At 41.9% G+C, this 24,753-nt stretch overlaps 2 protein-coding genes across 2 annotated transcripts; both read left to right on the forward strand.

Moving 5' to 3' along the window:
- Window positions 1–474: 474 nt before the first annotated feature.
- LOC148020949 (1-deoxy-D-xylulose-5-phosphate synthase 1, chloroplastic-like) lies at window positions 475–8,805 on the forward strand. Its single transcript, XM_087698775.1, has 10 exons — window positions 475–1,011; window positions 1,113–1,226; window positions 1,475–1,639; window positions 1,743–1,893; window positions 1,980–2,260; window positions 2,507–2,852; window positions 4,357–4,664; window positions 5,186–5,467; window positions 5,585–5,869; window positions 6,272–8,805. Exons 1-10 carry the CDS (start codon window positions 745–747, stop codon window positions 6,419–6,421), a joined length of 2,349 nt encoding a protein of 782 aa, XP_087554901.1. The 5' UTR covers window positions 475–744; the 3' UTR covers window positions 6,422–8,805.
- Window positions 8,663–16,996, forward strand: LOC148020950 (uncharacterized). The gene is made up of 4 exons (XM_087698192.1): window positions 8,663–8,709; window positions 15,729–16,599; window positions 16,696–16,797; window positions 16,890–16,996. Exons 1-4 carry the CDS (start codon window positions 8,663–8,665, stop codon window positions 16,944–16,946), a joined length of 1,077 nt encoding a protein of 358 aa, XP_087554318.1. The 3' UTR covers window positions 16,947–16,996.
- Window positions 16,997–24,753: the final 7,757 nt, after the last annotated feature.

The following is a 24,753-nucleotide window of genomic DNA, read 5'->3' on the forward strand; positions in this document are numbered from 1 at the left end:
TGGCCTTACTACCCTCTTTTACAATATTAGCCCTACTGCCCTCGTTTACTAGTGCATGTATATGTGTAGCAAGTTGACAAGCATTCAATAGATTGGTTGCAACAAGCCCATAAATGTCACTAAGTCTCACGTGGAATTTATAGCACCTATAAAAGCATGTATGTATCCACCCCTAGCTTAAATAGTATTAGCCCTATTAGCCAAGTGTTGGCCCTTTTACCCTTCTCTTATTAGCCAAGTTGCACACTTATTTGACTACTAGATACTTATTTAGAAAGTTAACGTAGTCATAAGTAAATGTAGCCATAAGTGACATCAAAGCGGGTGGAAGCCGCGTGCCTTGAATTTAAGGTCAAAGCGGAAAAACGAGGGATGCACTTGACGACTGACCCTACTCGCCAAATCACTCAATCTATCCAACCCAAACCAATGTATATTGTTTTTCTTGTGCCATTCAATCTCACAAGGATCGCACACGGGCGGGTGTCACCTCCCACTTTATTCAAGTCGAGCAGGAAAGCACAGCAGGCGCGCGCGCACAGAGAGAGAGAGAGAGAGAGACTCGCGAATGATTTATAAACGAGAGACTCAAATTTAGTTCATTTGAGGATCTTATACTCAGCTGCTCCATCGCCTGGAGCTGCACAAGATCTCTCACACACATACACACACTCTCTCTCTGTGATCCCCTCCCCCCCCTCTTCTGTAGTCGTCGTTTGAGCTCGATCCGACTTACCCCCTCCAATGGCGGCAGCCTCTTACTCTGTAGCTGCTGGCCAGCATCATCGTTGCCATGATATGACAGGCTCGCTTAATTCATCGACCTTTCCCAGTCAGCGATTTACCCAATGTAGCTCGTCAATAGCAGTCTCGGGTCATTGCCGTGGCAACAGCAGTTATAATCACCAGTATACTTACTGCTCTCATTCTCAATCCGAGCTCTACGGAACTTCCCTCGGCTTGACGACGCCTCTCGTCGAAGCGCCCAGTGCTTATGGCAGCATCAATCAAGTGAGAGATTAATGAAATATTGTATACTCATGCAGGTCTTATGATTGAGCTTTATGTCGATTGATTAATGTCTGATTATGGTGATTTGTACGTCGTGTTAGTTGGGTTGCATCGCCTCCTTGGCTGAGATGGGCGAGTACTACGTCGAGAAGCCTCCTACCCCTCTTCTGGACACCATTAACTACCCTGTACACCTCAAGAATTTGACCGTTAAGGTAAAAGGACCAGAAAAGAATAGAGCTAGCCAGCCCCAGTGATAAATGCTGCGACACTAAGCTTTTAACATCGCGATAGGGATCATTCATGTTATACTGTTGACAGAGCTTAAATAGTTTGCAATTGCGATGATGATAATGGTTCTCTTTGACGTGCTGCGTTACATGTATCACTATGCTGATTTGATATGGCAATAATAATTGTAGTTTAGTATCGCGATGATAACGATGGCTTGAGCTCCATGCAGGATCTTAAGAAAGTCGCCGAGGAGCTTCGAACCGATGTGATCTTTAAGGTGTCCAAAACGGGGGGCCATCTTGGATCAAGCTTAGGTGTGGTGGAGTTGACAGTAGCCCTGCATTACGTGTTCAACACCCCCGAAGACAGAATCCTCTGGGACGTGGGACACCAGGTTACAAAGCAAATCCCACGCAAGCTTAAGTAACTCGAGTATATCAGATTAGATTAAATTCTATCTCCCATGATTGACCTCGGTATATCCTTTAATGATCCAGGCTTATCCACATAAGATTCTCACCGGAAGGAGGAACAAGATGCACACTATAAGACAGACACATGGGCTTTCTGGATTTACCAAGAGGGGCGAGAGCGACCATGATGCATTTGGAGCAGGACATAGCTCCACTAGCATATCGGCCGGCCTAGGTGAGAGAGAGAGAGAGAGAGAGAGAGAGAGAGAGAGAGAGAGATTGGCATTGATCTAATCTATCACCTTCAATGACCAATGATAGGCATGGCTGTTGGACGAGATCTGCTGGGCAAGAAGAACCATGTCATTGCAGTGATAGGGGATGGTGCAATGACTGCTGGGCAGGCCTATGAGGCCATGAACAATGCAGGATACCTGGACACCAATCTCATTGTCATCCTCAATGACAACAAGCAAGTTTCTCTCCCGACCGCCACAGTCGACGGCCCCGCCCCGCCCGTCGGTGCGCTCAGCACTGCCCTCGAGCGGCTCCAGAGCTTGCGCAGGACCCCATTGTTGCCACTGCGCAACATCACAACGGAGGTACTGTGTGCGATGATGAGAGGCCTTGTTTTCGGCTAACCTGCCTGTTAGAATAAGTAGAAACAAATAAATTTTTTTATGAATAGCATACGAAAAAATAATTCCTTTGTATCGCATACTTAGATTTAGAATTCTGACCTAGATAAGTGAAAGGTAGCTCAAAAAACTTAGCATTGCTATCACATGAAATGCTGGGGACACAGTCATATTTAGACGCTTGAATGTATCTAAATAAACTTGATACAGGGGGCGCACAATGAGCTGCATCCAAAGCAACAGATCATCGGCACTACGAGCGGCACGGATCATACTTGTCAAAATGGTTCGGCCAAACTCGCACATCATCAGACCGCCAACAACTCTGCCCAGTCGGACGATCATATGCAGCTGAACAACTCAGCCGGGACGAGTCTATTCGAGGAGCTGGGCCTGTATTACATTGGCCCCGTTGATGGCCATAACATCGATGACTTGGTACAGGTGCTGAAGCAAGTCAAGGAGACCGACGTGTCTGGCCCTGTGCTTATTCACGTGGTCACTGAGAAGGGTCGGGGCTACCCTTATGCGGAGCGAGCTGCAGACAAATATCACGGTACGTTTTGTGAAGTCACACCCCAGCTCGTTTATATTTATTACATACTAATTTTCATATGCATTGCTCTTGTCAAGAACCACCACTTGTAGTCCGGCCTCACAAAGGTCTCACTAATCTTACTCTCAGAATGACACATTATTATTGAGAAAAAGGCTTTTTAACGAGGTCATGAATATACCTAGGACCCACGCAGTATTTAATACTTGATTTGCAATTGCAATTTTCTCCCGAGTTACTCTTAGCCCCAATGGCATGGCACAAGTCTTGTCACAAAGAAATAGCACAAATGGGAAGGTTGATAACAAAGCCCAATATGCCAAATCTATACTATTAGTTAAGGAGAGGTGGGGGGGGGGAGGGGTGCCATGTGGCAGCCCCCCACCTCCCCCACAAGAAAAAAAAGAGAACGCGGGGGCGGGTGCCACGTGTCCAGCACCCACCCCCGCCCGCAAAAATCACGTCTGCCCCGGTGCGAAGCGCCGTGGCGAGTCTAAGCACGGAGCGCCTAGATAGTCTCTCCTAAAAGGGCAAATAGTTGTACTCGTGTCACACATGGGTGTTGAATCCATACAAAAGTGAAGTCATCAAACATGACCCTAGTCGTTCCCATAATGGGAAAGGGTGATACTAAAGTCACATTTGTTAAGTCTCCAAAAATTTGAGAGGGCAGCATCCAATTACTCATGGCGAGTCCTATTTGAAGTGGAATGTAAAGTATTCAATTTGTGCATTTGAGTGTTACCATGAAATGGAAAGAGAAACAATTTATTTTTTTTTAAAGAATGTACAACGAGTGTACAACCACATATCATGTATACAATGAAAGATTTTTGTGCTAGAGGAACATGTTTCTTGGAGTTTTAATACACATTACGTGAACATTCCAAAGATCTTGGTCTACCAGTCATTATCTTGAACTTCAAGAAGAGCTAACTATTCTAGGATTAGTACCTAGACTTTGGCTACAAACAAGATTAGTTGTGGAGCACCTAGTACTAGACTTATGATGAAAGTAGTGCATCTCCTTCTCTTTATGCTTTCATTTGCTAGCTTCTACTCTTTTGCAATGGTTGCCTCTTGCTTTACATTTAGGGATGTTTCGCATAAAGTGTAAGGTTACCTTACGTTTTGGAAAGTAAAGAGCTAAAAGATCGTGCCACTCTCATGTTGTCTACTTCACTTGCAAGTGTAAGGTTATCTTATATTTTGAGAGTAAAGAGCTAACAAATAACTGCAAGGTTCTCAAGGGTTTATAGAGCGAGTGTTTGCTTTGTGTGGCACCTCTCGTGGCAAGGTTGTGTCTTGTATCCAAACTGAGATAGTCATACAACATATATTTTTTCCCATTGTTGTACATCATGTGCTCTATATTTATAATTTCCTTATTTTAATGAAGGTAGCTAATAACGAATAGTAGGAATTGGTTATATTTATTGAAAACAAATGACAAAGTCATGATGACAAGTGGTTGTGGTTGGTGGTGGTGGTGGGTGTTGATCAGGGGTGGTGAAGTTCGAACCGGCCACGGGGAAGCAGTTCAAGAGCCCCAGCCCGACCAAGGCCTACACCAACTACTTTGCGGAGGCGCTGATCGCGGAGGCGGAGGCGGACGAGAAGGTGATGGCCATCCACGCGGCGATGGGCGGGGGCACGGGCCTCAACGCTTTCCTCAAGCATTTCCCCGAACGCTGCTTCGACGTGGGCATCGCCGAGCAGCACGCCGTCACCTTCGCCGCGGGCCTCGCCTGCGAGGGCCTCAAGCCCTTCTGCGCCATCTACTCCTCTTTCCTGCAGCGCGCCTACGACCAGGTGCCGTAGCTACACACACATACACTCCCCATATACTCTCTCTCTCTCTCTCTCTCTCTCTCTCACATAAAAAAAAAGAAATCAACTCGAGCAAGGGGACCATCAACACGGTAGCTCACCGGGCCAACGTTATGGGTGATTGGAGTATGGTACATACAATGAGTTGTTGAATCATGTCTCCCATCTTTAGCCCCCTTCAACATCATATAGAGGTAAGGAATTATCCACCACTTCCCTTAGTGGCATGAGGATCGTTAAATCTGGGGCCTTTTTTACCTTCTTAGATCTAGGGACGGAAATGCTTGTGGATCCAAGTAATATATGTCACTATGTTAGATGGGTCACGGGCCACTTTAGTGAGTTATTATGATGGGTCTGTCAGGCATAACAATGGTAATATGAGTGCACTTGATTTGACTGTATGGGCACATGTATAAACAACATCAAAATCATTTACTTTACAGTGCCAAATCATTGATTGTATACACTACATACGAAGTTGTCTGTACATATTATTGCAGGTGGTACACGACGTGGATCTGCAGAAGCTGCCGGTGCGATTCGCGATGGACCGGGCAGGCCTGGTGGGGGCGGACGGGCCGACCCATTGCGGGGCCTTCGACGTGGCCTACATGGCGTGCCTGCCCAACATGGTGGTGATGGCGCCGTCGGACGAGGCGGAGCTGATGCACATGATCGCCACGGCAGCCGTAATCGACGACCAGCCCAGCTGCTTCCGCTACCCGAGGGGCAATGGCGTGGGGGCTACGCTACCGCCGGGCAACAAGGGAACCCCTCTCGAGGTTAGTCCTAAGTAGGGGCCCGCAAAGTAACAAAACCTTCCACTTCCTTCTCGTTATATGTCCGGTGCTTATTTAATTATTTAATGACTAAAAACGCAGCGTCTTAAATAAACCCAGGTTGGCGAAGGTCGTGTGCTGGCCGAGGGCACCCAGGTGGCCATCCTGGGTTACGGCACCATCGTGCAGAACTGCCTCGCCGCCCGCACCTTGCTCGAGGAGTACGGCATCTCCGTCACCGTCGCCGACGCCCGCTTCTGTAAGCCCTTGGATCGGAACCTCATCCGACGGCTGGTGCGCCACCACCAGATCCTCATCACTGTCGAAGAGGGCTCCGTCGGAGGCTTCGGCTCCCACGTCGCGCACTTCATGGCCATCGATGGCCTTCTCGACGGGAAATTTCGGGTACTAATTTTGTACTGTTAATACTCTGTGAATAAACTATAGGAACTAATCTTGTACTGTTAATACTCTGTGAATACACTATAGGATAATACTAAGAAGGCCAACCCTCGTAAGATATCTGCAGACCATACAAAAGCTTGGAAACTCAATAAAAGTTTTCGTCGTTGTATATTCCCCAAACGTTCCCCTAGAGAATTTGCCAGATTCTTTTCAAAACTCTCATCGTATTTATGTCAATTGACGCTCAAGATATTGAAATTAACAAACCCTCTTCTAAAGATGCAAACAGCGTCCCTGCTCTTAACAATTCTCTCGATACTAAATCTCGATATTTAGAAGTTGCCTCGGAAGGCATCGACCCATCCGCCAAATCTAACATTATTTCTTTGAATCTGTTTGCAGTGGAGGCCAATGGTCCTCCCGGATAGGTACATCGAACATGGGGCCCCTGCAGACCAAATGGCCGAAGCAGGTTTGACATCTGCCCACATAGCTGGCACAGTCTTAACCATGCTTGGGCGTAAGTTGGAAGCCTTGCAAATCACAGCCTAATTAAGATCCCCTTCCTAAGCGTCCCCAAAAACATGTTCATATTGTAAACTGAATAACACCATGTAAGCACCCATAATGCTCTCCCCTCTTGGGAACTATCACTTAAGTGTTTTGCCTAGGCTTCTCTCTAATCACATGCTATAGTATGGAGTAGAGTCAATCGTTCTACCTACTTCTATGCCTCCATAGTAGCAATCCCAATTGAGAGATGGCCTAATGATTCAAGTTGCAATGACATGTCCATTGCTTCTATATTCCAAATGTTGATTGCACGAATAACACTTTGAAGGTAATTAACGAACATTTTCTCCCAATAATTGAACATTTGATCCTTTATGAACTCCTTTATAGCTAATTGCAAAGCAAAGGGCATTAGTAGTTTTACCATATGGTTAAGAGGACGATGGAAAGTTGAAAGGTTTCGAAGGTACTATACTAAGACAATGACAATTGGTTTTATATTCAATAAAACCATTCAGCATTTCAACCCACTTTAACATTTTTGGGCTCCTCATGAACTACTCAAGTTTCCCAAATAAATGGGAGAAATAATCTTTTGAAACAAAGTTGATTGGAGGATTGATGATAACTCAAGTGTAAAATGTAGTGAATAGTAAATCTCAAAAGTGCTTAGTACCTTAGCCCTATAATCTTTGACTATAATAAGACGTCTCTCTCTCTCTCTCTCTCTCTCTCTCTCTCTCTCTCTCTCTCTCTCTCTCTCTCTCTCTCTCTCTCTCTCTCTCTCTCTCTCTCTCTCTCTCTCTCATTTCATGTATTCACTTTTTGACTACTCACTAATAAATTTTTATTGCATGTCAAACAATATATAGCTAATAAATTATGAGTGTAGATTAATAATGCTAAAAGAGAGAGAAATAAAGGATGAGTACATAAGTGCAAGAAGTATATTATGAGAGAAATCGGAAAAGAAAATAATGCGTGTGTCTATGTAATGTATATATGAGTTTGTGTGTACCACATAAATGCTTAAAAGAAATATAATTACCAAAATCATAGTGGGGTCTATGTATGCATGCATATGTGTGTGTGTGTGTGTGTGTGTGTTCCACCCCCTACCTATGGGTAGAAACAACATGACCGGGAGCAAGGCACACCAACTAGGACCTTACCACCCCCCTTCCCCCCCCAAAACACACACACACACACACACAAATAATATATAGTGAAAAATATACAAATTTTGTCATGAATACATCAATGCATTGAAATATATGTGGTATGCTTTAATAGATAGCTCAAATATGTGTTCATGTGTTTTATCAAATATGTGGAGCGATTTCTTTTTGTGCAATAAAGCGAGAGAAAGAAATATGTTTTTCCTATGCCAGTCTGATCAGATGAGAATTTGTGGCAATCCTCCCAATTCAAAAGACCCAAGCGATCCATAGCTTTTAAGCCCCTTGTTCAATGTAAAGCTAGATTGGGGACTTTACAATGGTGCCAACCAATCACATACTTTGGACCTAGAGCATCCATAGCTACTACAAGAATTGCTTGGTCAATGTAAATGTAGATTGTAGGATAGTATATGTTTCTTCAATTAACATAAACACATCTAACCATGAAACAAAGGGCAAAGTGTGTTGAAATAAAACAATCAACAAAATAACATCTTGAAAAGTATAGCACTCAATTTTGTAAGCATGATGTAGTGCTAAAAAGAGTTTTGACATCTTTTTTTTTTTTTGGCAACTGTTCTAAATTTTAGTACATCCACTTGGGCAAGGATCGAGATGGAGCACATTGCATTTCTTTCAAATTAACAAGTTATAAATAAAGGAAGAAAGTCCATCATGTAGTTGTTAACAATAACACTACATGAATTATTTACCAATAAGCATGTATCTTTTGGTATTATATTGACAAGTAATCCTAAAGTACACATTTGTTTAACTCATTAAGTGAGTCCATCATATAAGCTTGAGATGCCACTACAAGGGATTAGAAACAATAGCAATACAAATTAGTGATGTTTTTTCTTGGGCATCGCTAATGGAATCACTCCTAATGTCTCTAATAGTGATGTTATATTGTGGAAAAAAAAGCCAAAATATTGGTAGCTCTTTTATTGTGACTATATATATATATATATATATATATAAGGCGAGAGTGAGAGTGAGAGAGAGGGACAGCTTGAAGAAGCAAAACAAGCATGCAAAGAAGAAGAAGAAGAAGAAGAAGAAGAAGGACAAGACCACAAAGGAGAAGGAAAAGACTATGAAGGAGAGCTTCAAGGAAGCCAGTGTGTATCTTGGAGCCAAGAGGTAAGTCATTTCCTCCTTCCTTTTCTCTTTTCTTTCTACATTTTTTTTATGAAGAGAGAGAGAGAGAGAGAGAGAGAGAGAGAGAGAGAGAGAGAGGGAGAGGGAGGGATAAATTTCAAAAATTTAGAAAATAGAGAGGAGAGGGAGAGAGAAAGAGTGGGACAGAGGAGATTCAGAGAGGGAAGAGAAAGAGAGAGATGTATGGAGATAGGGAAAGAGGGAAGAGGAAGTTGGAGAGAGAGAGAGAGAGAGAGAGAGAGAGAGAGAGAGAGTTAGGGGGGGTGATTGACTACCCTCTTAGAAGATAGGCCTATAGATACATGGAACAAGTCTTTATGCTCCTCCAAAAGAGCTTTTAATGCTAAATTTTGTGATGATTTTTTGGATTGATCTATAACCTCTTAAGGTGGAAAAAATATATATGCGAGCACTTCTTAAATTCCTTTTTGAGTTGCTTTGCTATAATGAGTTGAATATCTACTTTACTATGGATTCCATCTAGGTGTATGAGCTATCCTTTACTAATAGATTCCATGTATAGCTAAGAGAAATCCAATATGGTAATTCTTCTTAAGTGTCTTAGCCAATCACAGCATAGAATCACATCAATACAATCCATCTCTAAGGCAATCAAGGCCACCCATCCTTCATAATCTTCAACCAATGTAGGAAAACTTCAGAGCACATTTGCGTTGAGAGAGCAAGCTCAATATGTGGGGAGATTGATGATGGAACTCCTAGCTAGATGGATCTGCATATCTACACTTAGCACGTTGGCAGTCATTATGATCCTCACAGTAGACATTGACTTATTACTTATTATATTTGGTTGTTACATCTATCTATAGTTGGCATAATTATAGTACTAACATGTTAGTATAGTCCGTTATGCACTGTTTGACTTTGTAGGCTACTTTTCTTTATATTGTATCTTATCTATACTTTGTGTACATGGTATTGTGGGTAAAAGAACAAGAAATTAGCAAGTAAATGTTTTTGCATTCATCTCTCTTCTTGTATTCTTGAGTGAGCTTCCTCTTGTATATATTGTGTGTGTCTGGCGAAGTAGCTCAAGCAAGTCCCCCACCACATGTGATTCTTGGCATGGCATTAGAGTGGTACCATTGAGAGAGGCTAATTTTAAATTTTGAAGTGAAGAAAAAGAAGCAAGAATTTGAGCAAGCAAGCAAAGGGTAAGAAGCTTTTCCATTCTCACTACAAGGGACTGGGGCAATAGCGACGCCGATTAGCGACGGCGTTTATCGGCGTCGCTATTGGCGTCGCTATATGCGTCGCTATTTGCGTCGCTATTTGCGTCGCAAAAAGCGCGACCGAAACCAGAGTGCCGTTTTCATTTTGTTTTCTTCGCCTTTTGAGAGCGAGAGCGAGGGAGAGAGCCAAGGCTTTGTGAAAGAAGAGGAGGAAGAGACTTGTTGCCGCCGCCGCCGCCACCGCCACCGCCACCGTCGTTGTTCGCGAAGGAGAGGAGGAGCCCTCGTTGCAAAGAGAAGCCGCCCACGCTCGCCATATCTCATTGGTGAGTCTCCCTCTCTCTTTCTTTTACTTGTTGAAGGTTTAAATCGTTCTCTTTTGTTTATTTAGGATAGGAAAAGAAAGAGAAGGAGAGGGAGAGGGAGAGAGAGGGAGAGAAAGAGAGGGAGAGGGAGAGAAAGAGAGTGAGAGTGCATTCTCTCTCTCTCTCTCTCCCTTTTGCTTGTTTAATGTTTAAATTACTTTCTTCTTTGCTTGTTTAGGAGAGGAAACGAGAGAGTAAGAGAGAAAGAGAGGGAGAGGGAGAGGGAAATGGAAAGAAAGAGAAAGAGAAATAGAGGGAGAGGGAGAGGGAGGGGGAGGAAATAGGAGAGGGAGAGAAAGAAAAAGAGAGGGAGAAGGAGGGAGAGTGCATTCTCTCTCTCCCTCCCTCTCCCTTTTGCTTGTTTAATGTTTGAATCACTTTATTTTTTTCTTGTTTAGGAGAGGAAATGAGAGAGAAAGAGAGTGAGAGGGATAGGAAGGGGAAGGAAATGAGAGAGGGATAGAAAGAGAAAGAGAGGGAGAGTGCATTGTATCTCTCCCTCTCCCTTTTGCTTGGAGGATGTTTAAATCACTTTATTTTTTGCTTGTTTAGGAAATGAGAGAGAAAGAGAGATAGAGAGGGAGAGGGAGAAAAAGAGAGGGAGAGGGAGAGGGAGAGGGAGGGGGAGGGGAAGGAAATGAGAGAGGGAGAGAAAGAGGGAGGGGGAGGGAGAGGGAGCGAGGGAGCGAGGGAGAGGGAGAGGGAGAAAGAGGGAGAAAGAGGGAGAGGGAGGAGGAGGGAGGAAATGAGAGAGGGAGAGAAAGAGAACGAGAGGGTGAGGGAGAGGGTGAGAGAAAGAGAGGGAGAGGGTGAGGGAGAGGGAGAGGGAGAGGGAAGGGAATGAAATTTAAGATAATATACGTATCGATAATGGTATGCAATGTGCTTTGCATACGGCCACGTACTTCATCAAAATTAACCCAAAATTATTGTTATAGAAGTGGAGATCCCTTAAATTGAGTATAGGATAATTTCTCTCAGGTCTTATGACTATGAGTAGAATTGATTGAAATAAATTTTATTACTATAGTTGTAAAATTTCATAGATGGCGCGCATTAATTTTAAAATGGATTACTTATACTCAAAGCCGAGATATAACAAAAAATTATCTACCGGGACAAACAAATCGTTGAGCATGATACAAGGCCGAGATATAACATCGGAAAATCTCTCGACTACTATATACAATGCAAGGTTTATGGTCAACTTGCAAGTTGACGTACATCTCCAAAAAGCTATCCATTTAAGCCTCGTTTGCTGTAATGTAGATAAGATGGCAAACGAAGAAGGTCCTATTGTTCAAGACCGCGAGTCGTATCTTAATCAGCGTGTCCCATGTCCTTGCTCTCAATGCAAGTTGGCAATTAGACGAAAACGCCGATTGTCTATAGAACACGTATGACGATTTGGCGAGTTTCAACCTGAGATTATTGATCAGGCGATTGCAGATTTTCAGCAAACGGTATTTTCAAGTTAGCATTTTTCATGCATTGTACTCTCAAGCTAATTGAAAACCATACACAATAAGATTGGGTCTTGTTGGCAAATTTTGTGTCCAGGGGGGTGATGTCTCGACCCAAGGGGGAGTGCACCCTTTGCGGCCAATTAGAAGAGTTCGTGGACGTGAGATGGATGGATGGCAGGAGCCAATAGACCACTCGCAAGGCCCATCTATATCGTCAATGCCAGAGGAGACAGACAACCTTCCCGACTTGCCTACAATCTTGGAGCCTGAGATGTAGGCAATGATCGATGCATTGATTCCCATGGATGTTGAGACATCTGACCCGCTTAGAGAGGAAGCATCCATACCATTATATGATGGGTGCCGAGTATCTCGGTTGAAGACATTGCTTGCACTCTTAAGTGTGCAAGCGAAATACGGTTGGAGCGATACGAGTGTGACTGAGTTATTCAGGTACCTTGCATACAGACTTCATTGTTTTTTTTTTAAACAGTATTATTGTAAATATGGATGGATTTTTCAAGGTGTTTTATGATGTTTTCAGGTTATTGAAATATCATATATTGCCACCTGCAAACACCATGCCTGAGTCTCGTGATGATGCACGACATGTTTTACGGAAGCTTGGCATGGACTACAATAACATCCATGCATGTATCAACGACTGCATATTGTTTCGAGATGAATACGAGACTATGGAGACATGTCCAAAGTGTGGTGCTCACAGGTATCGACAGGACTTGCAAGGGCAGACCATCCCTCAAAAAGTCCTCAGACACTTTCCGCTCATCCCCCGCATAAACCACATGTTTCGCACGTCTGCCATGGCAAGCTTGACAACGTGGCATGTGCAGAATAGGTCTACGGATGGAGTGCAACGAATATCAGCAGATTCGCGCGCATGGAGCCACATTGACTCTACCTTCCCAGGCTTTGCGCGAGAGCCAAGGAATCTTCGGCTCGGTCTCGCCATGGATGGTGTGAACCCATTCGGTCTGCGCTCGACTTCTTACAGTGTGTGGCCTATAGTGCTTGTCAACTACAACATTCCTCCATGGCTTTCTACGAAGAAAGGACATCTCATCCTTAGCTTGCTCGTCTCGGGCCGCTACAAAGTAAAAAATATGGACGTGTATCTTCGTCCATTAGTCGATGAGCTTAAGATTTTGTGGGAGGAGGGGGTCACGGTGCAAGATATGAGCAGGCGCGATGGTCGGCGGTCAGCCAACATTCGAGCCATTCTCATGTGGACGATGCATGACTTTCCGGGATTGGGAGAGTGCTCAGGTGAGCAGACCTTTGTTCACGCCGGTAATATCTATATTTTATTTCATTCAATCAAGTATTCACTAGGTCGTGGATCGCCTTGCAGGTCTCGTTACCTCAGGTTATCATGCATGTCCATTGTGTGGGCCACAGTTAGACTCCCGAAGGTCACGAACCATGAAGAAGATGGTATATCAAGGACACGCCACTTTCTTGCCGGAGGATCATGAACTCAGGGAAGGTTTTCTTGGACGACCTCCAGCACGTATGAACGCTGCAAGCTGGTACGAGCTGAAAATGGTAAACCCGGAATCACATCCAAATGGAATGCGACGGTTCTCAGTTTTCTACGAGTTGCCATATTGGACCCACTTACAGGTCAACCACTTGTTGGATCCCATGCATATTTTCAAAAATGTGGGCAGCTTGCTATGGGACCACATCACAGGAAAGAGAGACACTATAGGGTCACGAATGGATTTAAAGGAGGTAGGTAAGATGGAGGCGCTTTGGCCGCAGTCGAGTGCTGAAGGGGGAGTGCAGCTTCCTCGCGCTCCCTGGGTTTTGTCTACCAAAGAAGAGCGCATTGTGAAGCAAGTAATCAAGTCTATCCGCACTCCGACGGGTATGATGCGTTCTCTCAGGTCCGCATTTTCTAAAGATGACCAAATGTCTGGGCTAAAATCCCATGATTGGCATAAGATATGTCAGGTTTGTGAACAGAATGGATTTTAATAAGCGTGGACATTTTGAAATTTGAAAAGTGACCATTATTCTTAATGCTTTCTCATTTGTGGCAGTTTGTCCTACCGATCGCGATCGCGGGATGCCTAACTCCAGAAATTCGCGGGGCCATTTACAAGCTGTCGACTTTGGTGCAATGGATCTCATAGAAAGAGATTAAGACGTCCTCTATTGAATCCGCAAGGCGGGGAGCAGTTGAGACGGTCTGTCTCTTTGAGAAATACCTGCCCACTAGCATGCTCACGATACAAGTTCACCTTCTTGTGCATCTTGTGGACGAAGTGGAGATTGCCGGACCTGTCCATACGCGATGGATGTTCTTCCTGGAGCGCTTCATGAAAACCCTGAAAGGCTTTGTGCGACAACGAGCTCGTCCGGAAGGTAGCATGGCGGAGGGTTGGTTGGTGTCAGAGGCATTAGTGCATATCTCACAATGGCTACCAACGGTGGAACCAGACAATGAAATGCTATGGACGCTCAAGGACGATGACAGGCTGACTGGAGATGTGGTGGTTGGAAATGGGGTAGAAAAAAGAATGGATGCCTCAATGGAAGAGAAAGTGAATCGCTTTTGTATGTTGCACCATGCCTCCATGGAGACGTGGCTCGCCAAGTACCAGATTGCAAGGCAAGATCGAGAGGAAGCGCGAGCTGAATTCCGACGCAGTACGCGTCACCGACCGATTCGATATCCCGAAGGCATGGAGGAGATGCCGCGGTTTATGTCAACACGATGGTTGCATGGAGCCTTGATCGCAGCATCCAGCGAAGGGGCAGAGGTCTCAATGGAGGAGTGGGAGTTCTCGAGGGGATGTAGTCCAAAGGTAATGAGGGGTTTAGAATGTGTCGTATCTGAATTTGTTTGCTACATCTAATTTGAGTGTTTCAATGTGCAGTACAAAATATATAGTGCAGCGTGGTCGCGCGGACGGCATTTTCGGGTGGAGCGTATTGACAAAATGCGCTCCACAATGGACTGTGGTGTCATGGCAAGGTTTGAGCAAGAGAGCCGGCGACGAGCAACGGATCCGAACACGGTTGTGGATGAGATGGAGTATTTTGGGAATTTGCAAAGTATTATTACGGTGGATTACCGTAGCTTCTCCATGATAATATTCGATGTGCAGTGGTTCAAAGTGGTACTTGGAGGAGCTGGCGCAACGGTTCGACGAGGTCCATCTGGATTTCTCGAAATAGATTCCGAAAAAAAATGGATGGATTTGCGCGACACCTTTGTGTTGCCGGCACATTGTGAACAGGTAATCTTCTAGTCATTTGCTTGCTAATTGTAATACGACATGCTTTATGTCACAATGATTTGAAGACGGTTTGTAAGTGTTTGTGAACAGGTAATCTTCTATCCAAATCCCCGACAACCTCGATGGTGGTATGTTATACCTTCAACTCCTAGAGGTGCGAGAGTATACGATCAAAGCGATGTTCCAGGCATAGATGAAGAATATATGCAAATAGAGGGATCGAAATTACAAGGGGTGGAGGCCACCGCAAGCTTGGAGCCCGCATCGGCTAACAATGATGGAAATACAGAAGTCGTAGAATTTTTTGAGAACGAGGCAGACTCGTTCTTTTGTGGTGACATGTCTATCGACCTTCCAGTGTATGCAGAGTTATGTCAGGAGATTAACATGGGACCATAGAATACTTCATTCTTGGAGAATTGTATTACTCAATTCGTTGTTTAGATCTTCCATAAAGGTAGATAAGATATGCATTTTAAGATGGATTTTTCAAAAATGATTTATATTAATGCGCTTTGTATAGTTTCAATTGATTATTCTAACATTATTTTTTATCTCTGCAGGTATCTTTATTTTCAGGATGAGTCGAGGGATGAGCGATGAGGAGTTTCAGGAGATGATGGCACGTATGTCTCCAGATCAGCTCGCGAGATTCAGAGAGATAGCAGATCAGGAGCTGTCTCGTTCTTCGTCAGGGCGCTCTGCTAGATCAGCTTCAGTGCGATCAGATGCTTCAGCTTCGAGCAGACGATCTCGACGCTCGCGACTTGGGCCAGAGGGAGGGACTGCGACTGCAGGAGGATCAGGGGGGTGCTGCTGTGGAGACACGGACGCGGTGTCTCCGTCTCGTCGTTCAGCTAGAGCTCGGTCACCTCCAGGATTTGTCACACCTGTGGGGACGTCCACTCCAGTTACTCCGGCTTTTGCGCAGCCGTCGGCAGATGTCACGCCTTTTGGTGGCACTCCTTTTGGTGGCACCCCCTCTGGTGGCACTCCTTTTGGTGGCACTCCGGGAGAGGGTACCCCCGTCGGTACACCGGATGTTCAGGGGTCTCCTGGATATGCCCAGGAGCGTGGACGGAGATGGGAGAGGGCCCATACGAGGCACACTCCTAGGGATTATGGATACCTAGTGGATGGCAGGTCAGGAGCTATCATCATGAATGATGAGGGGAGGAGGGTGATAGCTCGCATGAGGGAGTTGTGCCAACAAGTTTTTCGGCACAACGTCCTGGATCATTGGAGGAACATACCGGAGGGGAGCAAGGAGTACATAGTAGCATCCTTGCATGAGGAGTTCCCGGTGCCAGCCGCAGTGGATAGATTCTCTACGGGCTGGATGATGGATTGCATGCATGCATACATGTCACATAGACGATCCGACGCACGCAAGGCAATCAAGAGTGGGGCTCCAAAGCCCGAGTGGTTAGATGCAGAGGACTGGCACCGACTGAGGGAGGAGGCTACAAATTCGCCAGGACGTTGGAGTCAGCAGCGGGAGGCGGCGAGGGCACGAATCGAGGCCGGATCGGTACATCATCTTGGGAGTGGCGGCCACAGGACATATTTGGAGGACTTTGTAAGTTTCTCTTTTGTTTTGCTTATTTGTTTTTTTGAGATATTATTTGTACTGACAATCATATTTCTAACAGTTAGCATTTTGTTTTCTTTGCAGCACTCCATTACAAATCGTGATCCGCAAGGCCTTGAGACTCAATATGCAGAGAGGCACGGTCTCAGATCATTGATCGACCGATTGTACAGACGCGGCGGCCCAGTAAGTCTCTCATCTTTCATGTCCGTAGTTACCATGAGATATTTGAATGCATTATTGTATGGTGGATTGATATGTTGTTTCTTTTTCTGCAGAATCCGTTTGATGCTCCTTTGCAGAGGGACGAGCTTTCGGGGGACGACGATTTGTAGCTCGCCCTCGGATCCTTAGCGCTCACATACCTTTAGTTTTTAGTCGCCCGATCTATGTAGACATTTTCTATGTATTAGTGATATTGTTTTATGATTGTACCAATCGCATTTTATGCGATATCATGTATTTATTTCATCTATCAGTTTTATGATTTCAGTATAGATTCTTTTTGTTTGCAAACGCTTTGTATGCAGCAGTGCAGAAACTATTTTGTATGGCTCTCATACAGCACACAGTGCTATATGTGGCAGGGCAGCTTGCTGCCCTGCCACAAAATTTTTTTTTCCTCTGTTACCGTCGCTATTTGCGTCGCAAATTTACTACAGGCGTCGCTATTGTCGTCGCTATCAGCGTCGCAAATTCTCTGTAACCGTCGCTATATGCGTCGCTATTTGCGTCGCTATATGCGTCGCATTTAACCGTCGCTATATGCGTCGCTATTTGCGTCGCTATATGCGTCGCAAATGCGACGCATATAGCGACGCAAATAGCGACGCATATAGCGACGCAAATAGCGACGATTCCATGGCGTCATCAATAACGACGCTTTTTGCGACGACGGGGGCAAATTTTGTTGTTTGTATTTTCGTCGCTTTAAACGTCGCTATAAGGTCTATATCTTGTAGTGTCTTCCGTACTTTATCTTGAATAGTGCATATGGAGGTATTAGAAGCAGGGCAAAGTAAAAATCTCACATTGTTGTGAAATTTATGTATAAGCAGAGCACCATATATTGTGCAAAAAAGTTGTTTAGGGATTTTTCGCTGCTTTTTTGGCCATCTAAGAGTTTCAAGCTCCGTTTTAAACCCGCAAGGTTGCGGTTAGTAATTTCAGGTTATACTACAATTTTGATTGTGTTGATTGAAAGTGGGTGCACATATTATAAATTTTGAATATGTAACTTTCGAGATATTTTTTAAGAAGCGAACATAATTTTTGTCTATAAACATGTAACATATTACATGTACTATTAAGCAATTAGTGAAAAATACTACATAATGTATTGTTGTGCACTTATTATGAAAGGTTGTATAGAAGACTAATGTGCTATTTTGTATCAATTTTGTGATAATGGTAGTGAATAATAGAAATCTCATAATTGTGAAGTTGAATAAGAATAACTACCCATTGTGAAAGTTTCATGTGACAAACTTAAGGCCTCTTTACAGCTGTTTCAAGTGAAGAAAATGAGCCAGAGCTAAGTAACCCAGCGCTTGTTGTAGATGAATTAAAGGCATGGAAAGAATGAAATGCAAAAGATAAAAATGTAATATATTAGATGTCTGTAGTCATTGATAACACTATGTTGGGGCATATTAAAAATACAAAAACTTTACATGCAACTTGAAAAATATTTGAGAATATGTTTTCAATAAACACAAAGGTATAAAAGATTCAACTCAAGTAAGAGTTGAATACCTTGAAGAAAGAAAATATGTCTATAAATGAAAATATTTTGAAAGTAAGAAGCATTCCAAATACCTTAGTACCTATTGATGCAATGCTTGATCATGATAATTTGGTTTCATCTAATTTGGGTGGCCTTAATAATGAGAAGACTTAGAAATCCTTTGTTATTTTTGTATATGTACGAAAGCCATTTTCAACTTTTGATGAGTTGGTCTCTCCCATGATTAGTGAAGAGGCCAATATAGAGGATGAATAATCTAAAATAAGTACTAAATAGATCCAAGCATCCTACTTAAGTTTAGGAAGGGAACATAAAAGATCCTCTATAAGTGGCCGTGGTATGGGATGTGCTAGTGATAACAAGAAAAATAGATAAAATTAGTAGTTCGATGAAATATAGGTTTCAAGAGGCCATAGAGAAGAAGAGATGGATGACAAAACAAAGGTTCTAGCAATTCTGGTATTGTTTATCATTATTATAGTAAAACATATCATAATTCATTACATTATCATGTTAAGAAGGATGATATTTACAATGGTAAATTGTGGCAAGGAAATAATGCATAATCTTCATGAGGACAGAATGAAGATAAACATGAGTGTGTATTTGTTATACATCATATGATGAATGCTGTTATAAGAAAGAGGACACATGATTATGTATGGTATATTGATTTAGGTGCATTTAATCATATGACCAATCATGTTGAATGGTTTGGAGAGATGTAAAATTTACAAAATCTAAATTATGTACAAATATGTGATGATTCATTTCACCCAATTTTACATATTGAAAAAATTACCTTATCGTTGTATGATGGTCAGACAAAAGTTATCTTAGATGTATTATATGTATCATTAATCACAAAGAATTTAGTATCTATTGCCAAATGGTAGAGGAAGGGTTATAAGATTTATTTAATACAAAAGGTTATTTTGTGAAATACTTTAACGATAAGTGTAGATTGGTCCTAAAACAAAGTAAAGTTAGTTGCACGTTCACTTTAGATACTCGAATTCTTGCTTTAAATGCTACTATGTATGCTAAAAGAAAAGGAGTGAATATAGACATTGAAATTTGGTACAAATATATTGGACATGCAAATGTGCAAATATTAAAATTAATGTAGTTCAAAGGATTGGTTACTCTTAGAGTTGCAAAATTTCATAAAGTGTATGACGCATATTTGTTTGGTAAGTAAGTAAGACAACCGTTTTCACATGATAGAGATGTGAGCAAGAATATACTTGATGTTGTGTATAAAGATATTTGGAAGCCTACACAAAACATATCTCTTGGTGGCAGCAGATACTTTGTCATGTTTATTGATGATTATTCAAGAAACCTATGGATAAATTTCATGAAGAAAAAGAGTGATGTGATTGAGCACTTCAAAACTTTCAAGGCTACTGTTGAAATAGAAACAAGCTTGAAAGTTAAGTGCTTGAGGTTAGATGGAGGAAGAGAGTACCTCTCTAATGAGTTTAGCAACTTCTTAAGTTGAGGTCTTATGGAATAAAGAGAGAGTTTGCTTGCAACTATACCCCACAACATACACTCCATAAAAAATGAGATTGCAGAAAGAAAAAATATGCATATTGTAGAAGTTGCACGTGCATTAATGGCTAACAAGAATATGCTAAAACATTTTTATTTTGAAGGTGTTCATACTATTATCTATATTATAAACAGAACTTCCACAACTGTATGATCCCCGAAAAATTGCATATGTTCATGTGCCAGATGCCTTGCGAAAAAAGCTTGATCTAAAGGCTAGAAAATGTATTTTTATTAGATACTCGTTAGAGCAAAAATGTATCGTTGTTATAATCCTATCATAGATGAGTTTAGAGTGAGTATTATTTTTTAATGAGATGATAAGTTGGTATGCATCTAATGGTGATGCATTGGATAATGATGATGATGATAATGATAATGATATTCTTAGTGGACAAAAAACATCATCTAGTACTACATCTATATTTAGCCCTTGGCCTAAGAGACTAAGGAGCAATTCCACATCTTCAGCTATATCTACTAGTGTTGTAGGTAAAGATAAAGGGATGAAGAAAGTGTTAAATGATAATGATACATCTGCTAGTCATTTGGAGTTTGATGAGGATTCTAGTGGTTCAGAGAGTTTGGATGATAAGTTTAGTATTCCTTAAGTCAAGACACTAGGTGTATAGATAATACATGGTAATGTAAAGGCTTCAATAAGTGATCTAGTGAAGAGAGTAAGCCTTGAAGTGAAAGCATGGAGCAGAAGCAAGAGCTATGGTGGAGAGAGAGAGAGAGAGAGAGAGAGAGAGAGAGAGAGAGAGAGAGAGAGAGAGAGAGAGATGTGTGGAACTCCAATAGTCACAATGTGTGATTGGTCTTCCCTTAATTCAAATATCATTGAAAGAATAAAGAATGAAATGGCAATGATGGGCACTCACCACCTGCAATGTACGTGTACGGGTATGCAAGTACTATTAGTGTCATGGGTGGCTAGGCACATGCACCTTTATCCCCAACAACCTCCCACTTAAAAGAGAATGTATTCCTAGTAAAGAGAGAATTAAAAAAATGTGACAAAGCACAAATGTATATAAGTATAATAGAATGAGGAAATACGTCATCTCATTGGCTATGGAGCCTATACATCCTGTGGAGCATCAAGGACCTAGGCCATGGGGGCATCAACTACGATTGTAGGGGCTATGTAGTTGGCTGTATAGTAGCAAGAGAGGCTCCTCTTGAAATATCACCCTATATACCTCAACAACAGGTGAGTTAGGTTTTTTATGCATTTTCTCCTCATGGAAAAAACATCATAGCTACGCATAACCTTTTGAGCTTGCGGAATCCCATAGGTGATAGCCCATCTCACATGCATCTCCATAACCAAGAAAGTTACATTTCCTAGACTTAGGATCCAATTTATTGCACTTGTCCGGGTACGTGGTAGAAAGCCCCACAATCAAAGACACAGAAATGAGCATATGAGAGAGGTTTTCTAGACTATACCTCCTTTTCAATCCAATAGTTAAGAGTAGTATATATGGGGATTGGTTTATCAAGTATATAATAGTAGTAACTGCCTCACCCTAAAAATGATGTGGTAAGCTTGTGTCTCGCTAAGAATATTGCTAGCTTGCTCTTGAATTGTCCCATTCATATGCTCAATACTATTCTGGGATGGGATATACAAGTTGGTCAATTGATGCTTAACACCCCTCTCATCACAAAACTACTTAAAGGATTTATAGTCTACTTATCTGACCTTAGGCATTTAAGTCTTAACCTAGATTGGTTCTCAACCAAAGCAAGCCAACACTAAAATGTAGCCAAGACTTTCGATTTTTGCTTAATAGGATATGTGTAGACCTTATGTGTATAGTCATCAATCAAAGTAATGAAATACTTCGTGCCACCTAACAACTTGTAGGGCATGATGGGACCACATACATTTGAATGAACGAGAGCCAATGGCTTACCCATGTATGTTATACCAAACTTTTTATGTGTATCATATGATCACAAGACTCAAATCACTTATAGTCAAGGGGTGGAAGATCCTGCAAACGAGTAAGCATTTTCATTCCTTTCAAGGACATATGCCCAAGGTGACCATGCTAAAGAGATACATGTGGAACTACATCCCACTGCGAAAATATGGTCAATTGTCCTAGATACAAGCAAGGGATAGAGAGTATTGGACTTAGCACCACATGCAATGAAAAGATTCCCACAGATAATCTTCCAAGAGGAAACATCAAAAGAAACTACATAACTTGAATTATCTAAAGTGCCAGCAAAGATAAGACTCTTTGTGAGAGCTAGTACATGACATACATCATGAAGAGTAAACATGCAACTTGAACCAATACCAATTATCTCAACATCACCAATACCAATTATCTTGAAAGCTAAGTCATTTCCAATAGATACATCACCAATACCAATTATCTCAAAAGCTAGGTCATCACCCAAATAGATAGATCTAGTCAAACTGTGATAAGTGTGCAACCACTCTCTATGAGGTCACATGAAAGGAAGCCCTTGAATCTATAAGTCAACATTGAGTATACCTTGATAAAGCATTAGTGAGCTGTGAAGTATCAAGAAAAGAAGTTGCAAGTATAAAATCATCATTAGAATCAGTCTACACAACATTAATCTCTTCAATCTTAACACTGGACTTACTAGGGACAATGTTGCAATCATCCTTTTTGTCATGGACTTTATCCTTGCACTTTTCTTTGTGCTTGTCATTGCACATTTTATGGCATTGTGGCTAAATATACCTTGCTTTCCCACAATAATGACAAGTCAAAGAGGACTTATGACCACGAGACTTATTGTGAGATTGTCCACGTGACTGAGAGTGAGACTATTAAGGGTCTTTGACACGGTGATCGTTATTGCTCCTACCATTATTTTCTCTAATTGTCAAAGCATGAGGTATGGAAAGCATCGACATTCTTCTTGTTAACCTCTTAGTCAAGAGTGCATCCTCTATATACTACAACTATAATGCATCAATAGATATGTTAACACACATAGTAGTAAAATAAGGAAAGAAGATTGCCCTTGAATTCAATCCTCTACAAAGATAAATAACTGATAATGGAATAAAACTCATTTAAGTGATTAGACATATAGAACTGCCCTTCTTCGTGTAAAGGTTCATGAGTCACTTTAGCCAATAGATCTAAGAAGCACAGCTATGTTTGTCATAGATATTTCAAATATTTTTTCATAATTCCCATGCGAATTTCCTATCAGAGACAACATTGTAGAACACCTGCTTAGAGAGGGATAATATGATGGTGGACTTACATAGCTAATCTAATTTAGCCCAATCCTCCGTATCAATAAGTTTGGGCTTGACACCCTTATGTTTCAAAAACCTAACCTACATTTTCCACACTAAAACTTGCCAAATTTAGGCCTTCTAGTAGTTGTAGTTGTTGGTGCCATCCAACTTGTCAATATTAAAGATAGCACTATCATTCAAGCCACCAACCATAATGAAGGTAAACAAGTGTACAAATTTTCAAGGCATGCCTACTATGTATAATGATTGCAAATAGCCCTAAAACCAATGCTAGATCAAGTTGAAGACAAGGGATACTGACCAAGTAATGAATTGTCCACAAACTCAATGCAAAGAACTATCATGAAGGTGATTGCTTGCATAAATAGTGTAGTAAACTACAACTAAAACATGTTGAATATAAAGAATCATTGTGAAGGAGGGGTAATATCTGGTATAAGATGAAACTGCAACTACTAGGGAATAGCTCCAACTAGTAGTGAGTAAAAATGTGGATGACATCGAGAACTATCAAAGAATTAGAGTGTCACAATGAGATACATCCCATAGGCAGAACCATCATGCATAGAGTGGGTCTCATGGGTAGCATAAGAGCAACTACAAGCACAATGGATTGAGTAATTTAATGGAAGAACAATACATAACCAACCAAGATGCATATATCACTAATAACATCACGATAGAGATAGATGATGGCCCAAGAGGAATGTTAGATCATCCCACTAAGCATCAACTACGTGTATAAAAGTATGACAAGAGCATGTACATGTCACCAAGGCCCATGGTCTCATTGTAGGATCCTCAAGCTCAATTGTGTAATTGAAAGCCCAATGTAATATCCAAATGTCGAGAAGGGGCTCCCACTTGAACAATAGTCAAATGCCACACGAGAAAAAAATAAAATCAAAGAATCATAAGAAAGGTATCCATACATTCAAGATCCAAGTAGCATGTATTCAGGAGCATCCAATCCAAGTAACTTGCAAGGCTCTTATTGGAGCATCAAATAGATATACATAATAGTAAATGACAATCAATGTCAAGATTTCAAGCTCCAATCTCGGCTCAAAGGCAATTCAAAAGCATAACCAAGCATGTAACATGAATCATAAGCATTGGTACATCACCGATAATGATCAATAAGCACATGGGAGCAATAAGCATGTACTTTCACTAATAAAATAAGCTTCAGACCTGTTATAAATAGCATGCAAATTTCTATCTATGTTGAGCAAAGGAAGTGCTCTAATTAGTCCAAAGTCATCTCACATCAAAGGCATATCATGTACCAAATGTGGTAGTACCACATAAGCAAGGATAGTCATCAAATGAGGATATCCAAGTGAGTAGTAGATACTTAGGATATGTGCTACCTTGTAAATTTCAACATGATGCCATCAATAATCCAATGTAGATCACACCAAAGCAAGTACTCACAACTAAGTGTATAATTCCCAAGAGGGTTGCCAATGGCAAGAGGCAATGACCAGGAGCAATACAGAGGTGATTCAGAGTTTTTGTAGATAAAAAAGAATTTGATATATGCCCTAAAAATATAGGCAAAAATAGC

This window comes from Lygodium microphyllum, chromosome 18 (assembly GCF_053477565.2).
Source record: "Lygodium microphyllum isolate KBCC chromosome 18, Lygodium_microphyllum_v1.1.10, whole genome shotgun sequence".
Lineage (NCBI taxonomy): Eukaryota > Viridiplantae > Streptophyta > Polypodiopsida > Schizaeales > Lygodiaceae > Lygodium > Lygodium microphyllum.